This window comes from Symsagittifera roscoffensis, chromosome 5 (assembly GCF_963678635.1).
Source record: "Symsagittifera roscoffensis chromosome 5, txSymRosc1.1, whole genome shotgun sequence".
Lineage (NCBI taxonomy): Eukaryota > Metazoa > Xenacoelomorpha > Acoela > Convolutidae > Symsagittifera > Symsagittifera roscoffensis.
Window position 1 is genome coordinate 64,100,188 of NC_087066.1, and position 20,447 is coordinate 64,120,634.

Below are 20,447 nucleotides of genomic sequence, written 5' to 3' on the forward strand. Positions count from 1 at the left end.
TGGTCACGGCGCGCGCGATCAGTTCAATTATAACGAGCAACAGAGCGTTTTCGAAAATTCTGCTTGTGGCCCAAAAACTGATGCTCTTGCAACGTGGCGTTAATTTTGCATAGCATTTTTTCTTGTGACCCAAGCTAGGGAAAAGACAAAACTGAAAGTTCAATCTCTATTTGAATCCCTGGTAGAGAACTTACTTCTTTCACGGGGAAAGCAGAAAAAAAGCTGGATCACGGCTTGTTATTTTTTTAAATCCAAACTACATCCAAAGCCAGCCTGTACATCTTTTTAGTTGATCAGATACAAAAAACGATCGCAGACGAAAGGTTTTTCATTCTTTTTTTTGGTTCTCACACATCGTAAAAAGAAATAATTTAATACTTTTTTCTCATGATAAAGTTATTTGTTGCAGTTTATCTGCTGTCATGCACTTACAAATTGAGTGAGCAGCTTTTAATCTCCTTTTTTGAGTGAGCAGCTTTTAAGGAAAAAAAATTTCTCAAATTAATAATCATTCTAATATATTGTTTGCAAATTAGATTTCATTCATTGTAAAAATAACTACATACATTTGCAACCAAATGAAATCTCATTGTGAGGACGCCGTGGAAATATGCAGCCGCTTTTCAGGCGCCTCTGATCCTGCTATGACTTCTGTTATTTTTTAAAATTGATTGTTAATCAAGAAATCAATAAAAAAGATTTAATGACTAATGAGAAAAAAATTGAAGCGGAAAAGGGGAAACTTCAGCACTATACCTACCCTTGACAGCAAATTCTTTTTTATATATTTTTTCTACTCAAAAATGAGTTTAACCAGTTGATAACTTCCTAGAATGATATTGCCCAAAAACTTTTGGTTGAAGATTTGTAATTGATATTTTGAGCAGCTCTGAATCTTAGTTTTAAATACTGGGTACTATTTTAGAACAAAGATGAAAATTTTTCGAATTCTTATTTCTACCGAAGTTTTTTTGATTATGATTACCTTATGATTGCACAGGTTTCCTGGACAATGGTCGATATGCACTCTTTTATCAAAACCTTACATATTAACTTTAATAGTTCATAGATATGTAATTCCTTTACAAAATATAGTTTCCGATTTGTCTCAGTTCTTCGATGATTTCATATTTTCTCTTGAAACAAATAATTTTTATGAGCCGTTTAATTTTAAATTCAATAGTTTCTAATTTTGTTTTGTCTGTTGACGCATAAGCCAAAACCCCGTACTGAGAAATGGGTTTCACATAACCGTTATATGCTTTCAGTAGTTGATCTTTATCTAAAACTTTCCTCAACCTGTAATACCTACCACAAAACCTCGGCAAATCATTTTCAATTTTTGTAATATGATCAGTAAAGGAAAGTTTGGAGTCAATTTGAAAACCTAAGTATTGGTATGATTGTTTTTCTTCAATAATTGTTCCATTCATTTTTTACACGTAATTTTCCGTTGCTCTTCTTAGATAGTATCAATGTTTTTGTTTTATCTTCATTTAAGGTCAGCTTGTTTTTTTCTAGCCAACTTGCTGTTTTGCCCAACGCTTCTCGCTATTTACCGGTTAAGTCACTGTTTCTAGCTAATGTTTTTAAGACAGTGTCGTCTGCATATAAAATCAGATCACCTTCACTATTTTCATTCAGCTCAATATCATTTATATAAATGATGAAAAGAAGCGGGACTAGTATGGATCCCTGTGGTACTCCATAATTCAGATTTTCATTTTGAGAGCGTTTGGTTTCAGTGCCAACGTATTGTTGTCGGTTTTTAAATCACATTTCAGAATATTCGAAACAAGTCCCCGAAGACCATATGCGTCACATTTCTCAAGTAAAAAAATGTGGTCAACTGAATCATAGGCTTTCTTAAGGTCAATGAATGTGCACTGTGTCTTCGTGGTATTGGAGTTCCAATCTTGACGCACTTCTTCTATTATAGTTATCACAGCATCAATTGTACTCCTTTTTGATCTGAACCTAAACTGCCAATCTTGTAAAAATTGAGAGTTAATAAGATATTGATTCATTTTGTTATAAATGACCCGCTCAAAAGTTTCTTACCTAAAACTAGTAAAAGAGAAATTGGCTTCAATTTGACGGGTCTAGAGCATTGCCTTCTTTGAAGAGAGGCTTAACTTTGGAATTTTTGAAACTGTCGGGAAAAACTTGTCTATCCAAACATTTTTGTTAAATTTTGTCAAAACTGGTAGCAAAACTGGACAATTTTTTTCAAGTAATAGTCATTAAGTCCATATTTATCCAAACTAAACTTGGTTTTTAGCGATTCAATTATATTTTAATTTTCAATTTGCATTATGTCAGCTACAAACATTGAGTTATTTGCTTTCTGACTCCTAATTCTTTTAAAGTATTATAACTTCTCGGTTATTTTTCTCCAGATTTTGCAAAAAAGTCATCAAATTCAGCAACATTTATGTTTTTTTTTTCCTGGTGGTTGTTTTTGGTAGCACATTATAGGTCATCATACAGATGTAAAAATTCCCTGCTGTTGTTGTTTGTTCCAATTGTAATTTGCTTTGATAAAACACTTTTTTTTCCAACTCAGCATTTTGCGAACTAATTTGCTTTGAAATTCAAATTTACTTCTGGCTTCCGTCATGTCAATTTTAAAAAAGAAATCTAAACCGGTGTTTTTTGATGCTGCATTTTACAATTCAATATCAACCCAGTGCTTCGAAATTTTTCGAATTGATGTTTTTTCTTGTAACAATTATTCAATGTTTTTCTGAGCTTTTCGTCAACTGAAAAAAAAAAGCTCATCGCAATTAATTTGGTTAATTTTTGTTTCAACATCAAATAAATTTTCAAAGAAAAACTCATTTAGTTCTTTCAGAGAAGATTCAGATTCGAGTTTGTACCATGGTCGGATTTTGGTTTAAAAAAATCATTTTTGCTTGTTTGTGAAGTTGAGTTTAAAATTACTCCATAATGACCAGTTACCGATGTTTTGAAGATGGTTACTGATTTTTTTACGTTGAAGAAATAACAGATCTATACACGTCTTACTGGTCTTAGTTTCTATGGTTGCTTGTTTTACGCTTTGTAGGAAAAGATTGTTTCCATTTAATATACTTGTAAGTTCAGAGAGTTGTTCAATTTTCCTTTAAGAAAATGTTACAGTCACCACAAAGTAAATGATGTGTAGATAGTGCTACTATAATACCATCCAAAACTTTTTGAAGTATAAGGATTGTCTGATTTTTTATCGCGATAGGAGAATTAAAAAACACGTAATAAACTGTTTTTTAGTTTTTTATTTGTAATTTTGACGCTTAATAATCGAATGTTCTTACAATTTGTTCTTTTTATTATTTCAAAATTAATTCCACATTTTATATCTAAGCATACCCTCCTTCCCTAAGCTTGCGATAATGTTCAATGAGAGTTTGATACTCTTTTATTGTGAAAATATTGAATTCCGTTTTGGTGAAAGCCAGGTTTTGGTGCAACATATAACGCAAGTCAAATAATTTAGTTGAGTTAGGCTAACTTTAAATTCGTCTTTGGTTTTTTGGTAGCGATGTAATTTTTTGCGAAGGAACCTACTCAGTGGTATTCAAGATATACTGCTTTGTGTGTCTTTGTTGATCTGAGATAGAAAAAAAAACAAATTATGGTCAAAAGTCATGAACTCACTCAGTTGGCCTGAATTATTTTCCATTCTACCTCCCTCTGTTTCAAACGCTGATCTTGTGTGTAAACATTATCCTTAATTTGCTGTTTAGAAAAATGAAGTTTCTTGATTTGCCGTGTTTTCGATTGCACTTTTTCACTGTAGAGACCTGAAGTTTCCTCATTTATATCATATAGTAAATCCTCATCCTTCACAATAATAAAATTGAAACTTTAATTTCAAGATAAAAAAGAAAAAATGTTTTTTATTTCGTGTCAACTCCGCGTTATCACAGATCCCACAAAAATTCACTAGCACAACCAGTCCCTAAGCCCCTTTACAGGCTTAGAGGTTGCGTTATCACAAAAAACCTGAAACGCTCGCGTTATCACAAGCAGGACAATTGAAACTGACAGTCTGATTGCAATCAGAAATTGATTTGGACTAACAATATGAAAAAGTTTGGGTTAAATTGTTTCTGACATAATTTGGCATATGAGTTTTCAAACCAATTTGTAAAATAGAGGAAAAAATTAAACAAATCACTTCCAGAGCTCAAAGGAAAAGAAATAAAAGGAATATTATAATTAAAATAACTAAGTTTAGTTAGTGCAGAGTTGTACGGTGCTTTAGTATCAACTCATTATATTGTTCGTTTCATCATAACACAAAAATGAAATGCTCAACAAAAAGTTTCAGTTCGTATAACTGAATAAAGTTTATTAAAGTGTAACTGAGTCTATATGTTGATCATATCTGGTTTTTTCTCTCTGGTTAGAATCTATTGCTTGCACCTCTGCTGCTTTTGTTAACCTCAACAAATTTTCTCTTGATCTCATTCGGTTCCAATTTGTTAATATCATCCAAGTTTTTGATTTTTCTATACTTTTTCTATCTATTTTCACCAGTAACTGCAGCTGATACAGTGCAATTGTTGGTCATCGTCTCCGACCCCATACAAACAGCAGTTGCTTTAATCTCCGCGTCAGCTTTTGGCAATGTTTCATTTAAAATAATAAATTTTTGTTTTATTGGGTTGACCTTTTTTCTAAGAGCCCTTCTATTTATCCAGACTTGTGTTTTGTCCACGAAGTAAATGAAATTGCATATTACGCTGGGAAGCAGAATACCTCTATCACGAGACAGGACATGGCAAGCTTTCACACCTTTATACTTAATTGTTATACCCAAAAAAACTCTCAAAAAATTTTAGGGTTTCAATTGTTACGTCTCTCACATTGCGCGTATCGTAAGGCGGATTCAATATTATAATACTATCTTTTCTTGTATATACTTTCTGTGCACGCAGTCGTTCCTGTATGTCCCGTTCCAACTTTTGAATACGCAATTGTTGAGAACCCGAAATCATTTTAAGACCATCAATTTCTTTTTGTAACTCGCCCACCTTAGTGTCACATGTTTTACTCACGGAACCTCAAGCAGGAATGGAGCTGACTGAGGTTCCCACCAAAACAACTTGTTGGTCCACATCCATGATAAATAAACCGTCAAATAAATTTTTTTAGAAAAAATAATAATAATAAAAGTAACTTGGATAACAAAAATTAGTAGAATTATAAATTGAATCAGAAAAAATTTTGAAAGATTTAAGCTCAATTGTTCTTAATATTCAAAAACTTTTATCAATGTCAAGTTTTGGGATTGTTTTTAAACGAAAGTTTTGGCCAGAACTTTATTTCATTTCAAGTTTAATTTCATATTTCAACTCAATTTTGTTTCTTTTTTTTTCTCGAGGTCAAACGACTGTTCGCTTATTTCGCTTTGAAACTTAAAATGAATATTTAACAAAGTTTTTAAATAATATTAAATCTGATGTTTATATTTTTCAGAATCGATTAACAATGATGTTCAGACTTTCATATAGATCGCGATGATTTTTTTTCCAGGAAAAACCTTGTGACTTCCTCAGGCTCAAATTTAGTAGTTCACAGTTTGACTTTTGAGCTTTTTAAGACTCAGTTCATTTCTTTTGTTAACAGGAAGGCAAAATCCCGTATCAAACAACGAAAATTAAAAGATCACAAAAACGGAAATGGTTTCAAAAATGGAATTTAATTTTCAGATTTCCCAGCGAAAGAACAAAAAAATTACCTAGTGATGCAGTTTTCTCAAACTAAGTTATATTTATCGACAAATGCCAGTCATAAATAAATCCAGAAATTCAAAAAAGCCTAAGGGCAACCAATTTTTTTGAAATTTGAAAATTGAAACTTTTTCAAAAAAGTAGTTAGTTTTTTTCTGATAAATTGTGTTCATTGACTTTTTCCCAACTGACTATGGTTTTGAGTAGAAATGGCAACATCAAGGAGTCTCTGCTAGGGTTACTCATTTGATTCCTTGATTACAAAGGGCTTCAAAGTAGGGTTGCTCATGATCTTTTGGTTTTCAAATGTTTCCACTATTTTCCATTTTATTTACATTTTATATGTATATTTACGAGCAAATGGTAATAAAATGGTGATCTACATAAATTAGTTTTTTTTCCTTTTTTGATTGATTTGACTGAGTCACTTTTGAGAGGAAGGCCAAGGCTTAGCTCCAGGATCAGACATAAAACTTGAAAGTACAAGCTAGTAAGATAGATTACGAGTTCAAGCAAAGCGTGCAAGCATCAAAAAGCCAAGAACACTACCTGACCGCTTTTACTAGCTTTATCATAGTTTGACCCTATTTCGAACTTAGTTTCGGCCCTAATTCGACTATCAGACTGCAACTGAGTGCAGGGGCGGATTTAGGCTTTGCAGGGGCGGATTAGGCAGGGGCGGATTTAGGATTCGACCCCCTGCCGATCCAAAGGGTCCCCCCTTTGGTACTTTTTAAGAAACCCATTTTGGCCGACCAACTCTAAAATTTTTCTAAAGGCGTCTTTGGCGCCAATATATACTATTTTTTGAGGGGAAGCGCGCCAAAAAACGCGATTTTTTTGTCAACATTTTTCAAAAATTGCCTAAAAACGGCTTTTTTGACATGTTTTTTTTTTCAAAAACTTGCCTGCGGCGCAGAAAATTTGGCGCAAAACAGAGTCTTTTAAGTGCTTTAGGAGAGCTCGGAAAATCTATTTGGTCGACCTAAAAAAAAAGTTCGTCAAAATTTTCAAAAATCCGTCCTCCCCCTCGGAAAAATCCTAGATACCCACTCACTCTTGAGTTTTTCTTAGTAAAAATTATCCTACATCTTACTGAAAAACCAGTAGGCCGTCAATGTGTAACACGTGACTTTTCAGAAGAGGCGATAACTTGTAACAAAGCATTGACAAATGGCGAACACTTGCTCCGCTGCGCTGATATTCGACACGCGAGGGAAAGTTCGCGTAACTCGGTGTTTTGAATTGTCGCGCGCATAGACAAAAATGGTTTCGAATCGATTTAAATTGATTTTAAATCGATTTTAAATCGATCCAAATTGATTAACAGTGTACTTTTTACAAACTTAAATGGATTCTGATTTGAATTGGCTTCTGATTTGAATTATCGCGCGCATTGACAAAAATGGTTTCGAATCGATTTAAATTGATTTTAAATCGATTTTAAATCAATCCAAATCGATTAACAGTGTACTTTTTACGAACTTAAATGGATTCTGATTTGAATTGGCTTCTGATTTGAATTGTCGCGCGCATTGACAAAAATGGTTTCGAATCGATTTAAATTGATTTTAAATCGATTTTAAATCGATCCAAATCGATTAACAGTGTTTTTTTACGAACTTAACTGGATTTTAAATCGATTTAAATTAATCTTTTTGAAAATTTTGGAACGATCTGAGTGTCTTAAAAATCCATTTAAATCGATTTAGAGGGATTTTCAGACTCACTAATATCAATTTTTTGCTAACCTAACGCGACAAAAAATATATATCCATTAAAAAAATTGTTGGAATTTTTTATTCTCGAATTTTTAAATATAAACACTCGTGCCAGATGTTATAGAGCTCAATAAAATGATCCACATAAATCAGATTTTAAGCTCGAAAATTGGCAATGAAATTATAGAAAATTATTGTAAATCAGATTTTGCAAAATCTTATGAAACAAACAACAAAAGGGTCAGAATAAATCAAAATTTGATCTCATTAATATGCAATTAAGTCATTGAATATTATGAAGGTAAATCAGATTTTGGGCAAAACTTATAAAAACAAATCAAGAAAAGGGTCAAAATAAATCAGTTTTTGAACTCAAAATATGCAAGAAAATTATAGAATTTTATCGATATTTTGGTCTTTTTATTTGGTCTTTTTTATGCTACAATACGCTATGGATGTAAAATCATAAAAGATAGGCAATGAATAACAACATAAAAAAAAAACGAAACTGATAAATCTCGATTTGGATCAGTTTTTAAAATCGATTTGGATCAATTTTTTTAGCTGGGATTTAAGATCAATTTAAATCGATTTTAAACCGATCCTAATCAATCTTCATCTTTTTTATTTAATCTTCGTTCTTTTTTCATACTAAAATCCATCTAAAATTAATTAGCGCACTTTTTTCTCACTATAATCGATCTAAATTTAATCAACGTACTTTTTTCATACTAAAATCAATCCTAATCCATTTTTGTCAGTGCGGGGTCTTATTAAGAATTGCCGCCTGTTACTAAACTTTTGCCCATTATAAATAGTGGCGTCTCAAAACCACCTAAAACAAATATTCCTCACTTTCTGCGAAAGGCCGACCAATAAAAACGATGCTAGAAATATGTGATTTTAGCGTCAGGTGGCTCTCAGGAACAGGTAATATACCTTATCTACAAAACTACGGAGTCCCTTTGGTTCGCTTGGGACCCCATCCCAAATGCAAACTTCTACACCATCAATGCCGTACCCTGGGCCACTAATGAAGTCACGCGACGACTTGTTAACACTGATTCTCTGAGAAGCATAAATGAATTGAATACGATTGAAAATACCGTTGAGTTGACTGGACTGTACCCTGGAATGGCCTACAATGTCACTATAACAGCCAATGCAGAGTCAAGTCAAATTCAGTTATTTGCAGTTGCTTTCACAGGTGATATTTTCTTAAGTTGTAAGCAATATTCATTGATGAAATTTGCTATTTGGCTGTCATAGATTTTGTTCCTAAAGCCTGCACATGCTTCGTTTCTTCAAGCTGCCGAACTTTTATAAATACAAACAACAAGAAAGCTCGCATCAGGGCAACGCACTGAAAGTTTTGACGTTCTTTTCACGTCTATGGTGTACTGTTAGTTTTTAAAAAAAGTTGTTGTAATTGATTTTCTTTGATTTTCTGTTGATTTTCTAAATTGATTTTCTCAAATTTTGTCGACCTTTTCTTAGATCACTTAAATTGATTTTCCCAGCGCTCCACCAGAACACTACAGAGACCATTTTTGAAGACTAAATTTGAGAAAATCAATTTAGAAAATCAACAGAAAATCAAAGAAAATCAATTTAGAAAATCAAAAAAAAAATCAAGTCAGAAAAAACGCTTCATAAAAAAATCTACTACAACAACTTTTTTTCAAAAACCAACAGTACACCATAGACGTGAAAAGACCGTCAAAACTTTCAGTGCGTTGCCCTGATGCGAGCTTTCTTGTTGTTTTTTCTTGTTGTTTCTTGAGTTTTTTTTAGAAAACCCGCCTAGATTCGCTCTTCTAGCTCTCACGAATAAAAATTAAAATATTTTCTTCGAAAGTCCATAAGGCTCGCAAAAAGAAAATGCAGTCAAAACAAAAAGCTTTTGAGCAGAAGCTTCCATTTTCTACGAGGGGCATTCATGAGCAAAAGTGATTACTCTTTAAATTTTGACCATGGACGATTGAGATTCTCAGATAAATTCAAAAATTTCAACGACCGCTTTTAAGGTCAAAAGACGGTCGTTGTAATGTTCGACAAACATTTAAAAAACTCAATATTAATATATATCGGCGTCGATGCCAAGGTTGGAAATTTTTTAGAACCAAACTCGTTTTCTGTCGAGAGGAATGAATTGACTGTCAGTGTTCAAAATGGAAATTTATTTCTCAACGGGATTATGCTAAATGACACAACTTGCCAACTGATACGCGTAAGAGTGCATCGTGCAACTGAATACATCCACGGATCAGGTGAGTTCATTAGATAGTTTCGAAATGAAAAATTTATAGGACCAATCGAAAGAAAAAATGTCGATTATTGGGCCTTGGTACACCGAAGTGATTCAACCATACATTTTTGCTAGTCATATCCAAAAATAAAGGGTTGAGAGCAGGGGCGAACCTAGGATTTTATTGAGGGGGGCGGATTTTATAAAAAAAAAACTGAAAATTTTGTCGACCTTTTTTTAGGTCTACCAAATTGATTTTCCGAGCTCGCCCAAAGCATTAAAAAGACCCTGTTTTGATCAAATTTTCTGCACCGCAGGCAGAGTTTTGAAAAAAAACAGGCCAAAAAAGGCATTTTTGGACATTTTTTGGAAAATTTTGACCAAACAATCGCGTTTTTTCGGCGCGCGCTCCCCCATCAAAAAGGCGCCTTACGAAAAATTTTAGGGTCCCTCACCAAAAATATATATCTCAAAATAGTACAATAGGGGGACCCTTTTGGTCGGCAGGGGGTCGAATCCCTAAAAGAAGGCGTCCCACCCCCACCCACGCCTCCTTCCTAAATCCGCTACTGGGCGAGAGCATCTTTAATTCTTAGATAGGTTCTATAATGTCAGAATGTTTAAACTTGTCAAGCTGTTTCAAGTTCTTTGAAAGAGAAATACATCCACTTGATACGATCCCCCACATTTTGATTCAGCAGAGCATCTCAGGGCACGTCGGGAAGTGGGACACTTTGCAGACAACAGCAACCAAGAAGTTTTCATTTTTGATTTCGATCTCACAAATGAGTTCATCAACAGTGAGAGTAATCAGTTCCAGAATATGGATTTGGGAGTGGCTGAGTCTGGCACTTGGTACCTCTTCATTGTGCAGGGGTTCAACGAACTCCCTTCATGGGGGACATCACTCGAAATTATAACAGGCAAGTCATCTGTGGAAAATTCCCAAATCAGAAACCAAGTCTGTATTTGATATTGTCGGTTGAGCAATTGCGTCCTGTGAACAAACATCCTTCTGCATCAGCCAAATGGGCAATTTCCCTCCTAAAAGACACAACAAACTTAAGCAGTATCCCCAATTATCAAGAAATTTAGCAGTAAATCACATTATTCTTGCATAGTGTTTAAAAAATTAGGGTTTATTTTGGGATAATTTGCAAGGTTTTTGTTCCATGCACAAGAAACAAGATATATTGCTCACGTTTTCTGCAGATATCGTGGGCGAAACTAGCAGAGCAACTCATACCGGGATACTCACCGCATAATTTTTTTTTCAGATCCTACCCCTGTGACTAATTTGGCATTGATTGAGAGGGGCACAGATAATCTGGTCATCACTTGGGATCCCCCCGCTCAGGGGCAGTACAATTTCTTACGGGTACAATTCATGGCGGTCGATCAAGACAATTCATATTTCACAACTTTCACAGACAGGACGTAAGCAGTTTTGTTATCTTTTTTCAACCTTTTTTCAATGCTAATTTAATGTCGAACTCAAACTCGACAAACAAAAAAAAATGATTTGAAATACCCAGACAAAAGGAAAAAAACTTGAGTTTAACCACGCATTTTTCTCATATTGGGTGGTTGACCTTAGACAAAAAGTGAAGAAGACAAAACTTATTACGCAGAATTAATCCGGTGAAAGTTTCAAACTGATTGTAAAATTAGGTTCAATATATTTATCCAAAAATCAATAATTGCAATTTAATTGTTGATCCATGGCCAAACTGGCAGAGTCAGTTTATTGGTTAGTTCGAAACCAATATTTGGAACTTAGAACTTTTTCATTTATGAAAATTTTAAGATTAACATTTTTTAACAATTACAAATCCAGCAAAATGAGGCAAAAACAACTTTAACTCCCATCCCATACGACGAGCAGCAAAATGAGGTAAAAACTACTTTAACTCCCATCACATACGATGGGCACTCTCTGAACAGAGAAGAACAAATCAGGGAACATTTTATTTTTTTCATAGTAAATTCTCCTCACACGCTAAAAAATTACGGCATTTCTGAATCTTATACTAGGGGGACTCCATACCAGAAGGGACTGCCCCAGAAAAATTAAGAAAAAAAACCTGTTAGCTAGCTGAGTAATTCATAACAAGAAACAGTCCACCAGAGGCACCAATAATCTGGAATTTTTCTCTTCCAATCACATCTGGCATCAACATCTAAAACAGTTCCCTATAAAATACACAATTAATTTACCCTTAAATTGAAAAATTGAAACAAACATTTAAACCTGAACAAACAATTAAATGTCACAAAAATCCTTTATTTTACCCACGTTAGAATTATCAACCTTTGAGATCACTTTTGGAAGATGTATGAGAAGGTGCAATCAGAAGTCGACCAAGCGATGGTACACAGAAACACCATATTGCACCGATTTACAAGGTAAAAATGTGCAAAAACGTGTTTCTAAGTGCCATCGTTTGGCTGACTTTCGACTAAGTATCCTCAGATACGAATTCTCGGATGACCTTCAGATATGTTTTTGACCAAAACAAAGCGAGTTTTTAAAAACACAGAGGCGAAGCGGAGCTCCCCGCAACTCGAGATACAACAAAAACTGAAGTTGGTAAAAATGAAAAACATTCGGGAAACAAAAATAAAAAAAATCAAATTTTTCAGTTGAAGCAGCCCAAACAAAGCTTAAATGTTTTTCCAGTAGTTGAACTGATTGTTCACAGCTTTTCTATCACAAAAAAAATTTTTAAATACTAATCATACAATTTGCAAATATGGAAAATGTATGACTAGAACTTTTTAATACCATTTTTTTAATGAAGAGATACCAATTTCGATACCAATACAATAATTAAATACCTTTAGAACTCGATTAAACTCGATTTAGAAAACTATTTTGCAAAAATGTATGAAACTTGTATTACTAGCCTTTTTCCATAGACTAGGTATATGAAATTGTAGCTAAGTGTATTAACTTTTTCAGTCTATAGAGGTCAACCCGGGAGATTAATAAGGCCACTGTTTTTTTAATAGCCAGTAAAATGTCAAACGTTTTCTTCTCACAGTTTTTGCCTAAATTTAACCCAATTTCACAAAAGTGAGCTCGAAAAAGTCAATTTTGTTGCTTATGCCAGTTCAATTGAATAAATCGACTATGTAGGAGATTCTTTAGCACAAAGTGCTGTGAAAACTCAGTAAACCGCAAAAAATGAGCCAATGAATAAAAAACCAATCGCACTTAGAAAAATGTGTCATTTGGCTCAGCAAAACTTTGTTGACTTTTTTATGTAAGTACAATTGCTTTTTAATCACTGGCTCATTTTTTGCGGTTTACCGAATCTTCACTGCACTTTATGTTAAGCAAGCTCTTACATTGCTTGGTGTATAAGTGGATAAAAGCAAGAAAACTGAAGTTTCAAGCTCGTTTACCTGAAATTCGGTTAATTGGGTGAAATTGGCTGTGAGAAAAAAAACGCTCGGAATTTTATCAGAATTTTTATAGTGCATTTTTGAAATTCAGACATAAAATTGCACTTTTTAAGCGTGAAAGTTTGTTTGGCTCATTGTTAATCAAACAATAAAACTCAATCGATTTGAATTAACATTGATTGACTGTTTCTTTCTGCTAATTTTTGAAAGAATTATTTTGTTCTGTTTCAAGGATATAATCTTAGCTGATTTTACAAATCAGATGGCACATAATTTCTGTAAAACGACCAAGCAATTTTTTAAAATAAGTTTTTTTGTCTAAACTAAACCCAATTTCAGAAAAATTTGTTTCAAATTTTCAATTTTGATTGTTTTGTATGAATGTTATAAGCCAGCATATGGGACTTGTTCATCAAAAAATGTTATAAAAAATTTTCAGAAAAAAATGAAAATAAAGCGTGAACGAAACAAAAACTTCAATTCAATGAAAGGTACCTGTAGCAATCGTCATAATTTTGCTGTAGCAGTCGTCAAAATGAATGGCTTTAGTATCTTAAAAATTAATGAAATATGGAATAATTTATAAAAAAATGTTCTGTACCGATCCCTTAAAATTCTGAAAAAAAAAATTTTATACCTTTTTTATAGAAAATTTACAAACTGTCGAAATCATAAAAAAACGACAAGCAACGGTAAATTGAAGAAAAGAAATTTTCAATTCAAACTTTTTGGCTTCAACAGCAATAGTTTTAATAACTTGAATATCAGTAAACTGTCAAATGAATTTGAAGAAATTTTTCTGAACACATTTTTCAATTATGAAAATTAAAATGTTTGAGCAAAATTTGGCATATTTTTGAGCCAAATCTAACAAAACATTGCTATCACTTATTTAAAAACAGACAAGGAAATGGAAAAAAAATGTTTACTTCAACCATCTTAGCTTAAATAACAATGGTGTTAATATCACAAAAATTCGATACCTTGAATATCAGTTACTTGCTTGTGAGAAGATATTTTTGAAAACGATTTTTAAAGACACCTTAAAATTTAAAAACTAAAAAGTTTGAAAAAACTAACAACTAGGGGAGCAGTGGTGAAGTGAAGGGGAGCAGTGGTGAAGTGGTTACGTCTCCGCCTCTCAATCGAAAGGTCGGATGTTCGAGGCCCACCATGATCCGTGCTCGTTGCTTGAGGGTGAGGCAACATTACCCAGCCCAGAAAAATAACCAAAAAAATTGCATGTAGTTCTTAAGCAGGGGCACAACAGCGGTTCGCCGTGATGGGCTGTACAGCTCGTATGTTGGTCCTATCCCTCGTGGATAAAAATGGAAAAAAAAACTTGGCAAACATTTAAACAAAAACCGACAAATTGTTGCTATTAATCCGTTAGAAGTACAGAAAATAATGTATTTTCAAGAAAAAAATTTTTTGCCTCCAAGTTTTTGAGGTGAAAATTGCAAAAACTGACCGTCAAAAGTATTCGCCATGATTGATTTGGTAGAAAGGAAGAAATTTCGAACAGTTTGTTTATCAGTTAGGGTTCCATGACAACCTGCCTGCTCCAATTTTTGTACAGAGTCCTCCTCTCCCCTCTGTAGGCAAGCTCGCTACACGTTGGCGCGACTGCGGCGATCACTATTTTGCTGTTATAATTTGTCTTAATTTAGACGGAAGGTATATTGGCGCAGGGTAGCATGGGATAGGATAAAATGGAATTGGATAAGTTGTCCTGCTACCTCAGTTAGGTTGCTTCGGCTTCAAAAGAGGCCGTGATAATCGGGTTTTGCTGGCATAATGTTTCGAATGTTCTTTTGCGTATTATTAAGTATGTATTTATGTACCAGTAAATTACCAGATTAGTAAACTGAGTTGCATATAATTCTTGTTATAATCAGTGTCAATGAAGAATTTAATTATAGAACTCATAAATTTATAGAAAAATACTTAAAATACATTTCTAAAACTGCTAGGATCATAATTTTATTTTGCTTTTTTGCTTCAAATTTAATTTTGAATCAAATTTCAGTCTTCAACTCATGTGATCGCAAAATCAAGTGTTGTTTTTTAAGTTCACTGATTTGAGTCGTCAGACCTAATTTGTTAACTAATACTGTTTTAATATATAAAACATAGAAATGACTTTGAGCATTACCTACATGATGATTAAATGTTGAGAAGTATCTAAAAATCTTGTAGCAACTAGTTGAACAGGGTTTTTTCATTAAATCATGCACTGATCATTTTTAAATTTAGGCGTGACCCTTTTCTGGTCCAGTCTGGTTTGACGCCCGGAGTGCCCTACCAAATTAGAGTGACTACTGTGTCATACCAAGATTCTTCTTCGCCGACTGTAGAGCTTGTAGCAGAAACAGGTAATAACAGTTTTAGCCGACGAATCTGAATCTATTTAGAAAATTAACAGCTATGTTGCTGAGCAAATAACAATTTCCATGTGTGATCAATCTTGTGCAATATTTCTATGGTTATTTGTTTTACAATAAGCCTCAAAAATCAGGCGAACAAGTAAGTTGGTGTTACAACAATTCGTGAAATACTGACTGAGTTATACTGTATGCGTTCCCGTGTTCATCTCGCAGCGATAATCGTAAAGGATGTGGAACAATGTATGGCCATTATGTAGAACTTGATTTTTACATAATGTCTATGAAAATCTTTTCCCATAATTGTGGCCACAACGTCAATAATGGAAAAATATCAAATAAAAAACAAACTGCTACAAAAAAATGATTAATTCATTTATAATTCATTTTATTTGCAGCATGTTTTTGCAGCAGATGAATACTGCAATCTAAATCCAGTAGATAGAGCAGAGTGCAGCAAATAAATACTGCAATCTTTTTTCTGTTTTTTATAACCCTTTTATAACTTATTTTTCGAATTTGCCGGTAGCCCCGATGTTAATTCGGCAACAAAAAATCAATAGTCTAGTCTGGACAGGGTTTTAAGTAGCAGAAAACGTCTGGAAATACCGTACCTCGGTCGCGATAGTCGAAAAATTAGTCGCGGTAGGGTCATAATTTAGCAGCCTAATGAGAGAGTCGAAGACACGTTAACGGCATCCAATCCTATCATGCTAGCCATTATACTTTCTCACTCTGATATATTGGAACTTGAACTCTATTTAGATGCTAATTTCGTGCAGTCAGTGGTTCTTTTCCACTACCTGCCTTTGATTTTTTCTGCATAAACTGCATCAAAACGTGTCATCGTGAACAGTTGAACAAATTTTTACAACATATGTTACATGAAAAATGCCGTGTGAACAATTTTTGAACAGCCTAAATGTGTAGTTTTACGAATGTGTGGAAAACTGGAAAGGAGCAGAGTCACCGAGTCTTCTTCAGTCGCTCCGGTCGCGGTTAACTTTTCTTCAGTCGCGCCGGACGCGTTTAACTTTCCTTCGGTTGCGCCAATCGCGGACACATTGCCTCGGTCTGCAAAGTCTGGAAACACCAAATTTTGGTCGCGGATGTCTGAAAACATCCAAATTCAATTAAACCAGTCTGGAAATACCAAAATTTGGTTGCGACTTGTCTGACAAAAAAACCGCAACCTCTACACGGGAAGTAAACGCTATAACTGCTGCAACTTTTGACTCAAACAAACAAAAAAGAGGGCATTGGAGTGTTTAAAATGGTAATTGAAGCCGTTGCAATTCAACTCAGCTTATGCGGTAAAATGGACCACATTTCCTTAAAATTTAAAAAATGTAGTTATTTTATGGGTTAATAGAGATTTGCCATAAGAACGTGTCGTCCATCCAAAAAGAGTTAACGAATAAAAACATTTTGACAATCTTCGATAAATGTTTTTAGACACCTGATAACAATCACTGATTCACTGGTATCGCATTAAAAATTAATTCCTATCGCTAAATCTTAGATGTTTCATTGAAAATTACAGCAAATATATCATTGATAACGCAGTATTTTTTCTTCAATAAAAGTAAACAAACTTTATCAAATTATATTTTGCGGCCGAGGTTTTTGAGAGCCCATTAAATTCTGACTATTCGAATTTGCGAAATTTCCAACCAAACTTGAAGTTGCTTTCAATTGCAGAACCTGTTTGCGTTTGCAAAATCCGAACATTTTGCTATACCCGCGACGAAACTAGCGAGGCGTCAAATTTATCATTACCTTGTATTTGTGTGCAAGATCCACAGAAATTTTTTTAGTGGAGTCAAATTACAGTTTGAAAATTGTTTAAAGACTTGTCACTAAAAGCCAGAGATTTACTAACAACAAATGATGCTGCTTTCCCAGCCTAAGTATTGCCTCATAATGTGTTTTTTTTTTCGGAATTAAGTGTTTTGAAATGTACTTATTGACACCAAATGATTTTTCTGACACCAAGATTGACATCCTCTATGATAAAAAAACTCGATTGCTTATCTTATAGCGGTTCCAGTTTATTTCCGTAATCAAATTTAAGTCTCACGTATCATTGATAATCGACAGTGCTAGTTTAGTTTAAGTTTGAAGATTTTTTCATAAAACATTTTTTCTTACTTAGTTTGCGAAGTGAAACCGTGTGTAGCAAAATCTTTCAGAGTGAGGATCTTCTTCGCCTCATCTCTTCTACCTTGTCCGCTGGATACTTCTAGTTCTGCTTGCCACTTGCCGGATTTATAGTTCAAGGGAGAACAGTCTACAAAAAAAAGAGATCAAAAATATAGCTGATTTTCAATTTAAGGAAAGTTTAAAAAACTAACTGCTAAGTATCTGATTATTGCAAAGTTTGGGAATATTGTGTATCGGGGAATGAACTGATGTCGAAAGAAATTTATTTTCTTGTAAATGCTGCTAGAGCGGTTCGGTAATGAGGACTAGTAGATTCCACGAGAATGACTCCTTCGTGAATTCCAACAAGCTTGCTGTATTGGATACTTATCTTAGACTGATCATGAAAATTGTATAAGGTGTTAATGATAACGAGTACGTAATAGACACTTACTGGTATGTCAGATTGAAGAACAAGAAAAGTATCAATTGCAAAGCAAAACATTTTCTAAATAGTGTTTTTTCAAGTAATGGAATGATGGCTTATAACCAGGTATTGTTAAATGGAACTTTAAAATGACATATAGTGCATTTTTTGCAATTTTTAAAGCAGTATGTTTGACAATCATATGTTCTTTCTTACATTCAATGTTTGCCCTTTTACAGATATTATATTCCGTTGAGTTAATCAAATAAATAACCTGTCTGCATATTGGATATGGTATTGTTCCAAATGATGTTTTGCTCGCATTTTTAGCTTATTGTAGAACGGAACGCAAAAAATGTGGTGGTTGTGAAGGCGTCCTTTTATGGATTTTTTATGAAAAGAAACAAAATTCAAGGCAGATAGTGTTTTCGGGCATTTTAGTTATTGTTGTTTTAGGCATTGTTTTTTTTACAAATAATTGCAAAGGCATAAGTTCCTGATAGACATAAAACTAGGTAGTGAGATATTCAGTTTCACATTAGTGTCGCATAAGAAATCCGGTTCTATTTTGTAAACGAAAATAACAATAGCGATAAATAAAATCTAAACGAATACTACAAGTCACCCCCTTTGTTAAGATAATGAAACGCTCCATCTGTTCTTTTACTTCCTCTTTGAAGTAAAAATTTATAAGTGTAAAAATTATATAATAGGCTGAAAAATTTTACTTGAAAATTAAAACCAGCAGTCTTTTGTCATTTATCTATGCAAAGTTTTTTATTTTTATTCCAGCTCTATTTGTATGAGGTGATGTTCCGGTTCTTCCTCTCGGCTGTTGCTAGCTGCTCGACAACCACTTTTATATCTCGTTTTTTTGTTTCTTTTCAGTTTGAGAGTTTTCTTTTTAGGTTCAGAATTTTTAGGTCGTCTACCTCATTTTAAGGTTCGGGAAGGCAATTATTGCTTCTAATGTTTTTTTTAAATTGTTGCCTGATTTTATTAGGCCGTGTGCATCCATCTTCTTTCTAGTCCTGCAACTTTTTTTTGCAGGCTTTTATTTTAGCCCATACTCTGCAGGTGCGAAAGAGCTTGAAAAAAACTTCAGTTTTTTCTTGTGTTATGGAATTTGTTAGGTAATCTTTTCTGATAGGGTCCATTTTTATATTCTGTTTTTAATGAGTACTCTAAGCTAGTTACAAAATTGGATTGTTTCGATCAAAAACAGCCTCTCGTTTTCTTTGGGACTCAATTTTCTCTTTGATGGCGGGGAAATGAATCTTATTTTTGTTTTTTTCATCATCAAACGATAAGATGATAAGATTGTTGTAGTACCGGCAGTTCTTTTTGCCTGATTTTTGGCGCGTCCAATCCTGGGGTTATAGTGTAGCTTTTTTAGTTGATTATGTTTCTTGTTTTAAAATGGTTGTCATCCCAGTCCTGGACCCCTTCGCTAAGTACCTAGTTGCTTATTGGGTCGTATTTTTCCATTCTAAACAATGATGATAGTGATTTTTTTTGCGTCATACACATCAGTTTTGAGTGCGTAATATAATTTACTTTTGGGCATAATTTAACCTCTAATTTACAAAACTCGTCCAAAAAATCAGCCGCATCCAACTGAACATAGAAAAAACACAGAATGACAAAAAAAGTTCCGCAAATAATTAGAATATATTTCAATAGACAATCGTACTTATTTGTTAGGATATTAAAGAGATTCAATGGGACGGTTCACCGTCCCAACTGATGTCCGAGTTAAAGTTATGGGTTTTTGACAGATTGGACATTTCGGTTTTCGGTGTCTTGTCGAAATATCATGATGAAATGCAATGCAAGTTCAATGATCAAATTCACCTTTCCATTTCATTACGACTGTGTTGTTGTATGTTAAATCGTCTAGGCACAACGGGCATTTCAATGTTCACGACATTCTGTAAAAGGAATTATTTCCTTATTGGGCAAAGGAGAATGTACACAATGGTTTAGAAGAAACATAATGTCTAGGAAAAAGAAAAAAAATAATCGTTAACATTGTTATTATGGTAACTGATTAAAAACTTTCGTATTCTATACTCTTTGTTAGTTGCTAAATTCTAGGAAAATAATTCCAAAGTGTGATCATTTAAGTCGGTGTTTGGCAAAAGCGACGAAAAATTCTGCCAAACATAGCAATGTGATGTTCAATTTGAGTATAACAGTCTTCACAAGTGAAAGGAGGAGGGCGATTTGGATGGCGGCTATTGTGTTTTCCAGACTTTCTTTTGGCTTGATCAAACATGGGGCTTTCATATACAGTTTTTTCAATTGACTTGTGCTGATTGGTCGAAAAGGGGCTTGTTCTATAATGTACCTTACGTAAAGTGTTATAGTTACTAATGT

At 33.8% G+C, this 20,447-nt stretch overlaps 2 protein-coding genes across 2 annotated transcripts in view; both read left to right on the top strand.

The window, feature by feature from the left end:
• Positions 1–20,447, top strand: part of LOC134846828 (PAT complex subunit CCDC47-like) — a 495,511-nt gene that overhangs the window by 197,585 nt on the left and 277,479 nt on the right. The window lies entirely within an intron of this gene.
• LOC134846826 (receptor-type tyrosine-protein phosphatase eta-like) overlaps positions 1–20,447 on the top strand; it is a 114,878-nt gene that overhangs the window by 62,422 nt on the left and 32,009 nt on the right. Inside the window, exons 8-11 of the mRNA XM_063864221.1 lie at positions 8,367–8,666; positions 10,406–10,630; positions 10,985–11,144; positions 15,372–15,490. Of these exons, the coding sequence (XP_063720291.1) occupies positions 8,367–8,666; positions 10,406–10,630; positions 10,985–11,144; positions 15,372–15,490 (804 nt within the window). The remainder of the gene's footprint in view (positions 1–8,366; positions 8,667–10,405; positions 10,631–10,984; positions 11,145–15,371; positions 15,491–20,447) is intronic.